The sequence below is a fragment of the Artemia franciscana genome, chromosome 4 (assembly GCF_032884065.1).
Source record: "Artemia franciscana chromosome 4, ASM3288406v1, whole genome shotgun sequence".
Classification (NCBI taxonomy): Eukaryota; Metazoa; Arthropoda; class Branchiopoda; order Anostraca; family Artemiidae; genus Artemia; species Artemia franciscana.
This window is the reverse complement of record NC_088866.1, coordinates 13,829,954-13,840,889: the sequence shown is the minus strand read 5'-3', so window position 1 is coordinate 13,840,889 and position 10,936 is coordinate 13,829,954. Positions and strand designations below refer to the sequence as shown.

The 10,936-nt window shown below is 35.3% G+C and overlaps 1 protein-coding gene across 1 annotated transcript in view; it reads right to left on the bottom strand.

The window, feature by feature from the left end:
- Nucleotides 1-1,044: 1,044 nt before the first annotated feature.
- LOC136026027 (KRR1 small subunit processome component homolog) overlaps nt 1,045-10,936 on the bottom strand; it is a 29,556-nt gene continuing 19,664 nt past the window's right edge. Inside the window, exons 2-3 of the mRNA XM_065702184.1 lie at nt 7,998-8,346; nt 1,045-1,722 (exon numbers count right to left, since the gene is read on the bottom strand). Of these exons, the coding sequence (XP_065558256.1) occupies nt 1,060-1,722; nt 7,998-8,339 (1,005 nt within the window). The 5' untranslated portion in view covers nt 8,340-8,346 and the 3' untranslated portion in view covers nt 1,045-1,059. The remainder of the gene's footprint in view (nt 1,723-7,997; nt 8,347-10,936) is intronic.

Here is a 10,936-nt window from a genome sequence, read left to right as displayed (position 1 = left end):
GGATTTGAGTCTTAATCCTAGGAGATTAGCGTCATCACATGATGAAAACATCTTTGGAGGCCCGTTCGCCAACAGGAAGAAGAGGTCGTAACGGACAAGTGAAGTCCTTCGACCAAAGCATAAGGAAGGAAGGAAGGGTTCAATAGACCCATACATTTATGGTCTCAGGTACCCGTGGTCAAAACTCTGTTAAGGAGGGGCTAAATTATCGTCACCCAAATCGATAAGAACTATTAATTGTGCCACAATTGAGTTTGGCGTTTTTTTTTTCGTTTTTTAGGATTTTGGAATCAGAGATTTGCAGCATTTTTTCGATTATCCAATGAAAATACCAGAAAAGAAATATTAAATTAAGATGCAATTTTCGACAAAAACTAAAGTATCATGTGTGTGTTTTCAGAACCTTTCAAGAAGAGAAATTTTAATTGAAAAGATACGTGGCGAAATATTTATTGCGTCTTTAGAAGTTTCGAAACCGAAGAGAATTGTTACTTGTGTTGCATTGCAACCGTAATTCTTTGGTCAAGATTGCTGCAACACTTAACGGGGCCTTGGCACCGATTCTTAGTTTTCTATCAATGCCCCCTTTGGGTATTAGCTTCATCTTATTTGCTTCCAATTGTAACTTCAAACTGCGATTACTTTCAAAGCTTGTATTCTTGCAGACGGTGTTTGATTTTGCAAGACCGAGGAGTCAAATTCACCCATATTAAAATAATAGGAGTCAAATATACAAGATTCAACATTATATACAGAGTCAAATTCACAAATATTGAAATAATGTTGATAGCCATAGTACAAAAGAAAGGATATCATCGATAATCACCCTAGACATGCAGTGTCAAATTTTGGAAGAAAGAAAAAAGGTCACATGAAACTGTTACTACCCTTCCTTTAGAAAACATTTGGACCCTCTTCCAAAAATTGGAATTTTGGCAACTACGACTAATGTCAAACCAAAACGTTCAGAATATCTGCTATCTCAAAAAGATCAAGATAGAACTTCAATTAGTGCAAAGGAAAGAACTAAAAGAAAGAAAGAAATAAAAGAATTGAACTTTATTTACTTTTCACTTTCTTTTTCATATTATTAACTTTCTTTTTTAATTTGTTGATATCCACAGAATTGTCAACCGTCTGCTTCTTCTTCTCTGGCTCTACAGGAGGTATGAACGACTTATTCCTCTTTTCTTCTCTAACCAAGTCCATTTCCTGCTGCTTTTTACTCTTTTCTTGCTTTCTTTTTGCCTTCCTCTCTTCCTCTTTAAGGAAATATTCACCAGTTTCCAACTCTTTGTCAATTTTACTCTGCGGCTGCGACGGCGGAAATGGAGTATATTCTTTCTTCTGTTTCTTCTTAAGAGGCTGTTTACGTTTACTCAGAGTTTTGGATTCAAACTTCGGCAGGAATCGTTCCCAGTTCTCATTTTTCAATGCCTCATCCTTAGCCAATTCCCTTTTTATCATCATCTTCTTTATATTATATATAGGATGAATATTATTCATTGTATCTATGACAATATTACGAGCATGCTGTAGCCCCTTGTAAGGGCCGACAGCACTCACTGTATTACCCTGAACAACAATGTAACAGTTGGTTAATAATTCAATGGCCTTTAAAGTCGTACCGTTTGGACCGATCAATCGCTGCCGCCGTTTGGTGAATCGCTCTTTATTCCTGACTAAGCCACCAATTCTAATTATCTCACAAGCAATATCGTCCTATAAATAAATAAGTATCAAACAATTATAACAAAAAAAGACAAACAAAAACAGAACAAACAGCTAAGTGATGCTCTGTCAATATCCCTGGGAACATTGGCGAACAAAGATCCAGGTATATCAGAGTATTTTCCCTGAAGGTTTTTTTTATACCAATATTTGTGCAGACAGGAGAAACTTCCCACTCCAGGGTAAAGCAATTCCTAAAATGTCCATATTGACAAGAAATGCATCAGATACTTGTTCAGCATTGTTTATTTCAAGAGATTCCTGCCGAAATTCAAGTTTTGCACATTAACAACACTATAGTCAAAACAAATCAGAGTTAAATTATGAACTTATAGTAAAACACCAAATCCGCAACTATGACGAATCAACCATTGATCATATTCAAATCAAGCGAAGCTTCTACGTGGACGAACTACGTGGATTTTGTTCCTTGTTCCTCTTACCCCAAGATTAAAGCCAGTGTTAAATAAATCTAAGATCAAAGCCAGTGTTTCCAGCTCTATTGATTTAGCGACGAGAATAATTACTTTTTGACTATTCTACTTTCAAAGTTTTAAACTAGTTGTCCACTTACTTTTTACATTTTATGTATCTTAAATTTGTTTGGAGTTGCTTCCCCTTCCCCGAAACAAACTTTCGGTAAATACCTCGGCGAATACCCCGGCAAATGACCCCAATTCCTCTTACCCCAAGGGGTAAGAGGAGCAAGATTCTTCCTCAAAAACTTGGAAAACATTTTACTTAAAAAATCAAATTGGCTGTATGGGTTCCAATGATACTATTGTGAAATAATCCTAATAAAATTTATTTTACTCTTTATTACATTTTAATATTTGTTTCTAGGTTTTCATATTTAACTAACTGAAAAATATGAATTCCAAATGGAGCTAGTTTTGTTCCTTTGAAAATAAAGTTTCAAAGGAACAAAAGATTTTGTTGTGAGGCTAATGCAGCATATATCTATGACCTAAAATACCAACTACTGTTGCTTTTTTTTGCACATTGAACTTCGAAAAACTAGTGCTTTACTAAAAAAAAGAAATCAACGCAAAAAAAGATACTGTTTTAGGAACAGAAAGCTACCCTGAGTATCCTACAGAAAATGGAAGACTAGTTTATAAGACTGTCAATGATCTTTCACCAGCAAACTTTTAATATTCAATTTAAATTCTTAGAAAAATTAAGGCAAAAAAAAAATCGTGACTGAGAAGTCATTAAACAGCATGAAAAAGAAGAAAAAAAGAGGAAGAGAATTAAACAGCATAAAAAAGAAGAAAAAAGAAGAAGAAAAATGGCAGACAATTTTCAAAGGCAGCTCCTTGGTCTCACAAATCGAATTGACAGTAGCTACTATGATAAAAATTTAACTGTGCAAATGCACTTGACTGTTATTCAAAATCAAGAAATAATAAACCATGATATAAACTAAAAAAGCCCTAATTATATTCACTAGGAAATTCTGAGGTTAGTACATAATCCGAACAATGTCCAGACATCTTCACTTACGATTTGTCTACAAAAAAAATAATCTTAAAGTCGTACCAAACCAAGAGAATTCAATTTATATTTCAATTCTACAAAATCATTTACTCTTTGGTGTTTTCAGTGACGTGTTAATTTTTCATAAGCTGCGAGAATACAATTTTTGTTTGTTTTTTAGAATAGACAACATCAACTCCCCAAAAAATCTTTGTCAAATTTGGGCAGTGTTACAAAAAAATGACAGTGTCAGTTTTTATTTAAACGGGGTAATAAATTTAAGCTTTACGTGCAACCTCCCTGAAAGTTTTTCACGATTTATATGCATCTTTGTCACATAGATAAGAATCGAGGCGCATATTATTAACTTTATTTTTGAGGAGGCGCAGATAAAAATTTGATTATTTAAGACATATCCTGCGTGTATATATATATATATATATATATATATATATATATATATATATATATATATATACTAGCTGTTTGGGTGGCGCTTCGCGCCACCCCAACACCTAGTTGGTGGGGCGCTTCGCGCCCCCCCCCAAGCCCCCCGCGCGCGTAAGTCGTTACGCGCCATATTAGTTACGCGCCATTGTAGTTGTGTCCCTGTGTCCCACCTGTGAATAGAGATAGATATAAATATATGTTTTTAACTACGTAAAACATGCGAATATACAACATTCTTCGCTGTCCCATTGTCTGTGCATATAAATAGATTGTCAGGTTTACTGACTCTTGAACATGCAACATATAATTGTCCATGGGAAAAACAATCCGTATTCAGATCTATACCTCATTATTCTAATGATGTGTCCCTGTGTCCCGGTCGTCATTTATATTCCCTGTGTCCCGGTCGTCATTTGTGTCCCGGTGTCCCAGTTTGTAATTTCTCTTTGAGTGTCCCGGTCGTCATTTATATTCCCTGTGTCCCGGTCGTCATTTGTGTCCCGGTGTCCCGGTCTGTAATTTCTATTCGAACAATCCCTGTGTCCCGGTCGTCATTTATATATCCCGCCTGTGCCCCCGGCGTCCCCGTTGTAGTTGTGTCCCTGTGTCCCGGTCGTCATAAATATTCCCTGTGTCCCGGTCGTGATTTGTGTCCGGGTGTCCCAGTCTGTAATTTCTCTTTGAGGTTCCCGGTCGTCACTTATATTCCCTCTGTCTCGGTCGTCATTTGTGTCCCGGTCTGTAATTTCTCTTTGAGTGTTTTTTCTTTTTAGTTTTTTTATAGTTTTTTACCTTTTTTCTTTTTTCAGTTTTCTTTTTCTTCTTTATTTTTCAGCGTCACTATGAAGTACATATCGACGAACCTTTGTTTTTTTAACTTAAATCTGGTAGGCATTGATGACCTTATCCAAGTCAAAATCCCAAACCCAATCATCATCGCTATCATTTTCAGTTTTGATATGTTTTGACTCTCGCTGTCCAGGTGGATTTTCATCTAACTGCGCGGTTTTGCGTTCTTTAGCCGCAAGCCTGTTTTCTTGCTGTTCTTGTGATTCCTCGGAACGCTTTCTTTTCTTACTTTCTCTATCAGCAGCAAGTTTTTTGGCATTAACTCTTTGAGCAGCTTCCTCGGCTGTTGCCATTGTAGGTTCTTCAGTCATTTTACAATTAAACATTTTTCCGTGAACAAATGTCTTAAATACCATTAATGACGTCACCGTCATAGCAAAAATGACGACAACTAATTTCATGACGTCAGTCGACACAGAAACATGACGTCACCTGATCCACAGACAGACAGACAGACAACTTATTTTTATAAATATAGATATATATATATATATATATATATATATATATATATATATATATATACTTTGCGTAAACAATGGGCGACTTTTACAACTTAAAGACATTTCCCCTGGGGCTATGGGGGGGGGAGTATATTCAAAGGCATATTTATTGGGCCTTTCAAATATTATAAACAAAATGGCTATCTCTAATTTTGATCAGAAGATTTAAGGGAAAAATGGGCGGGAGAGGGGGCCTAGTTGCCCTCCAAACTTTTTGGTAACTTCGACAGGGCACTAGAACTTTTGATTTCCATTCAAATGAGCCGTCTCATGATATCCTAAGACCACTGGGTCTATACGATCACCCTTGAAAAAAAAAATTCAAGATGAGAGCTTGAAACATCTACAGTAGGGTTTTCTGATATGCTGAATCTGATGGTGCAATTTTTTTAGATTATATGACTTTAAGGGGGGCGTTTCCCCTTTTTAAGAATCAGGAAAATTTTCTCACGCTCGTAGCCTTTAATGAGTAAAACTAAACTTTATGAAACTTATATATTCGAAATCACATAATTCGTCGATTCTTTTTATATATCTACTGGTATTGAAATTCTGTATTTTAGAGTTTCAATTACTATTGAGCCGGGTCGGTATTTACCTAAAGTTCGTGACCACGAACTGTTTGATATCCAGTAATAATTTTTTTCAGGGGTATAGGTGAATACATTTATCATTCACAAATGAGCTTGGAATTTCAGTGGGTTTTTCTTTTTCACTGTGTAGTTTTAAGAAATCATTTATTCTTTCATGTACTAAAGGGACTGGGAGGATGAGTGGTCGAGAGGATCATTGTAAACATTCGATCAAAAATATTCGACCGTGGATATTGCAATGGCACTGGTCATGCTTGTCAGCCATTCCACTTCACAAATAACATTGTTCCCTTTTTGGGATCATATGACACTTTATGGTGGTGTTATCAAGACAAGTTCATAAAAAAACGTAGATATGGTGTTAAAAATGCCCTTGTGTTCTTGAACTCACGAAGTGAGCTCAATTTGTTCAATTGAAGACAAGATTTACTAATAAATTCAGAAAAATAGCTATGAGCAAAAGAAAAGCACAAATACTCTCTCATCTTCTGCAGCACCAGACTTACCAGGCATCAGAACAAACTACAGCCCGCCAAGTGCCGAAGTAACAGATTTGCAAACGCCTTTGTGCCTTATTTTGCTAGTGGATTGAACAAGTGACAATTTTTAGTAGTTTCACTGTAATCGTATAAGCAAAATCATTTAGCGCTCCCTTTTTAGTACTATGATAGTTGTTTAAACAAAGAGATACTTATATGAACGAATACAAATGTGATAACTTTCACCTGGTTCAACGACCATCACAGTAAACACTCGAGGCTAGGCCCTCCACTGTTCAGAGTATAAGGAGGCTAGGCCATGAAAATAACACCAAATGAAAATGAAGATTGTCGAAAAACCCTGAACTAGAGGTTTAAAACTTCTCATCTTCAACAACAGGTTTTTACATCAGGGCTGATTCATCCCCATCTTTTCAAGGATGATTATGTCAAAGTAGTGACCACATAATATCAGGAGAGAGGTCACTAAGGAGAAATAAAAACATCTAGCGCCTTTTCCAAGAATCAAAATAGATGGCACTGCAGTGCGTTTTTCTGCCATTTTGAGCTATAAAACATCAGTTTTAGCCCAGATAAGGCTAGTCTACCATAGCTAATCGAGTGTTCGTGGTCTAAAACCTTGAGTAGCTGGATTACAAATCCCTATCTTAAAAACGAAGAAAAATCATTTTAGTATGAGCAGCACATCTCTAAATACAACAGATAAGAATTTTCAAGGGAAAACCATGCCTCAAAATCCAAAGAAACGTGAATTATCTTGTACTTATTATGCTCAGCAAAGGTGACAATACGGTTCAAGCTGTATGGACCCCCTCATATTGGCCATGCTCTATGTATTTTGTATTGTGAATTCTCTCTTTGTGCTTTATCTATCTTTTATTTCATATGGTTTTACGGCGCAACTATATATTCGAATTAAACCGAGGTCGCAGTGGAAGCTGCAGCCTAGTAAGAGACAAACACGTCCCATAGTAACAAAAAAATGACCAAAAACCCCCCTAAAAATGGCAGTGGTAGCTGCAACCTAGTAAGAGACGAACACGTCCCATAGTAACAAAAAAACCGAAAACCCCCTAAAAATGGTGTCTGATAGAATCAAAAAGTACAACGTTGGAACTCTTTAGCCGGAAAACATACCAAGGCAACTTACAATTCCTTGGTTTAAGCAACAAGGAAAATCAATTGGCTTGAAAAATAAGGAGAGCGGCTACAACCACAACATTTTGCATCAAAAGCATCTTTTTATTCGTTATTTTCTTCACAACTAGGTGGATACTGGAACATCATGGAGTTGTTTAAAGGTGTTTGCAAAACCTAATGCCTTTTGTAATAAAAAAAAAATTAAAATAAAATATTTTTTTCACGAACACATTCTACATTTTCTAAACAGGATGATAAATGATGACATGACCATAGGTTATAACCGTGGATGGCGTGAAAAGTAAAACTTATATTATGATTTATAGATGTCAGCACCGTCAGTACATAATGACATCATGCCACAGGTGTTAAATGGAAAAAAAAGAAAGGAAAAATTTAGACCATACGTCTGATATATGTAACTGTTACTGTAAGATATTAGTTTCATTGTTATAGAATGATTAGACTGAAATAACCCTACACAAACAATAACCTCAGTTCACAATCTCTAAAATGATTAATAAAGTGCAAAAATGTTTAGTAGTGTTTTTGCAACAATTCAATTCTACCTTTTGAATTGATACAGACAAAAGCATAAAAAAAATCAATTCGTTTTAATTGTTATTTTAAATTTTCAATTGAATAAATCGATCACTATAGCATTTGAGATTTTTTTTAGCATTTTGTTTTTCATCTTTAAAGCACACCAAAGTGTCAACGAATAGTACAATAATATTGAACAAACTACAAACCTGCAGAACTTTGATTGCTTGCTCAAAAGGAACGCTCCTTGCTAAAAGCTTTATCATGTCCCGAGCTTTCAGAATAATGTATGGGTCCCATGTCTTTCTTGTAGTAGTAACAGTCATAGAACCTTCTATTACATCTAATTCTGCTTTCAGTTCATGCTCTCCAACTACTTTTTGAACAAGTGGCCAGCATTCTCGTAGATATTTCTCTCTATATTTGGGAAAGAGGGTGGCAAAAGAGCTTTCTTCAATTAGGCCATTAGGGTTGTCTTCCTTCTTAAAATCTGGGAGTTTCATGCTCCATGCACTCTTGTTGCCTAAACCTTCACTGGAATTGTCTGTCATTGTTCTCCTAAAAAATATATATAACTTTGTTAAATCTGCATTTATAGTTTGAGCGGGTTTATTGAAAGAAAATACCATCTAATATATGGAATACATTGAAATTAACCAGCATAGCGGTGATTAAAACATGCTTGCCTTCATGGACAATATCCCATCTAACGGAAATATTATAGCCTTAAAATAAGAAATGTCTGTGTTTTTTACATAGGTTTCTAGTGGCGCTCATTCACAAAAATTTAAGGGGGGAGGCAAAGGTTTTTTTTAATCTAGAGGTTGGGGCAAATTAGTAGGTTTTTTCAATGAAATTACCAAAAAATGCATTGGGTAATTTCAAAAAAGTAAATGTATTTTTTCCCCAATCTAGGGAATATAGGGGCCGAAAATATGGATGGGACAACATGCCCTCCTCCCAAATTGACGCCACAATTTAAAAGAGCCTTTAAGCAATGTGAAAAACAATTAAATACCAAGCTACATTTACATTACTGCTGCTGCTAATCACAGAATAAGTATAATCTATAAAAGTCAATATATGAATAAAATTATATAAAAAATCAAAAAGAAATTTAAGGCCAAATTTCCGTCTATGCAACAGCCGTCCTTGTTAGACTCTTTTTAAACAGGAAAAAACCATAAAGATAATATTAGCAGATAATAAAATCAACAGTGTACAGAATAATATTACTAAATAGCTCAATACATGGAAAAGATCATAGTGGAGTGCAAAAAAAAAGAAGAAGTAAAAACAAAGTAAAAAATTACACAGAAATATTTGTAGACACTCAAGTAAAAGGTAATGAAAAAATTACTCATATTAGATTTACTTTATCGTAGAAAACACAAATTTTCAGCAACCTTGACAGTGGTGACTTAAAAATTGAGTTGGAAATTCCTATAGTATTCAGATAAGAGCAGTATAAATTAGGCATACTTATGTTAGTACGTTTTCATTTTGTTGAGTGTCTTTCACTGAAAACACATTGGTCAAGGTAGATAACAAGCAATTAATAAACAGTAATAAATCAAGTCACAGGACTTCTGGGAGTAGCATACAGAATTCAAGATCATTATACCAAGATATTTGAGCTCTGACACTTTGGGGACGAAATGATTTCCAAGGGCAAAAAATGCATTTAGCAATGTATCCATAAGTTAAAACTCACAATTATCAATGTTAACAGGTAGTCCAATTGATATACAGTCACTCTGGAGCTGATTAAGGTTGTCTTTTAAAACTACCTTAGATCAACTAAGTAGAAGAACATAATCAGGATCTATCAGATAGGACAGGTCAGTACTACAAACTAAAAGAGATGGTGATATAGAATCTACAATCTCAGTAGTTGCATGTTTGAAAATAAGAAGACTAAAAATGTTGCTTTCCTTATATTTCGCCTCTTACAAATTTGGAAAATATCGTTTTTGTTTTAATTTACAGAAATACTATGGGGATTCAAATTTACAGAAATCTAGGGAGATTTCAAAATCCCCATAGATTTTGAAAATAGCCCTTTTTGATCTTGATTAAAATAAACAAATATGAGAAAATCCTTACCCCTGAAGATTTTTTATGAATAAGTGCCCCTATTTCGAATTAATACTACTAACAAATCACTACAGCACCAAGCCACCTGAGGCCTGCACAGCTACACACGCTTCTCCTTGATCCCAATCTGCTCAGACTCCCTTTTTATACTCTCTAAAAAAGTTCTCATTCCTTTAAATCTTTCTTTACGACTTTATCCAACCACTACCAGGGATATCTTACTTTTTGCTTGACCCTAGATGGTTGGCCAACAAGAATGATTTTAAGCAATCTGTCATCCTTCATCCACACAATGTGCCCTAGCATTCTCAACCTTTTTCTTATTATAGAACTAAAAAGCGAGGTTGAACCACACTTTTCGTACAGCCTACAGTTCGAAATACTGTCAGCAAGTCAGGTACCCAAAAGAATCCATAGGCAATTTCTCTGGAAAACATTTGAGCATATCTTTTTCCGTTTGACAGAACGCGTAAACTTTAGAAGCACACTTAACCACTGTCATCACTGTAACTTCCAATATTCTAATCTTGGTTCGCATACTTATTTTCATATTCTTCCAAACTTTTTCCAACTGTGAAAAACACCTTGGGTTTTGGCTATTCTAATTTTAACATCATCACTGAACCCACCATCTTTACTAATAATTTTACCTAGGTAAGTGAAGCTGTTCACTTGATCAATCTTCTTGTTACCCAACATCACCTTTTCATCTCCATTTATTCCTAGCCCTAACAACTTAGTCTTCTTAACGTAAAATTTCAAACCTATTCTTGCACCCTCAACTTCCAAAATCTAAAAGTTTTTATGGCACTTCGTATTTACAAAGTGATATATAGCGATCGCAATTTCAGTCTTTCTGTTGGTATGTCTGTCAGTCTGTCGGTCCGGTTTTGCTAGTTTGGGCACTTCCAGATAAGCTAGGATGATGAAATTTAGTAGGCGTACCAGGAACCTGACCAGATTAATTTAGAAATAGGCGTTTCTCCGATTTGACCATCTGAGGGGGAGTGGGGGGAAGGTTAATTTGGAAAGATTAGAAAAAACGAGGTAT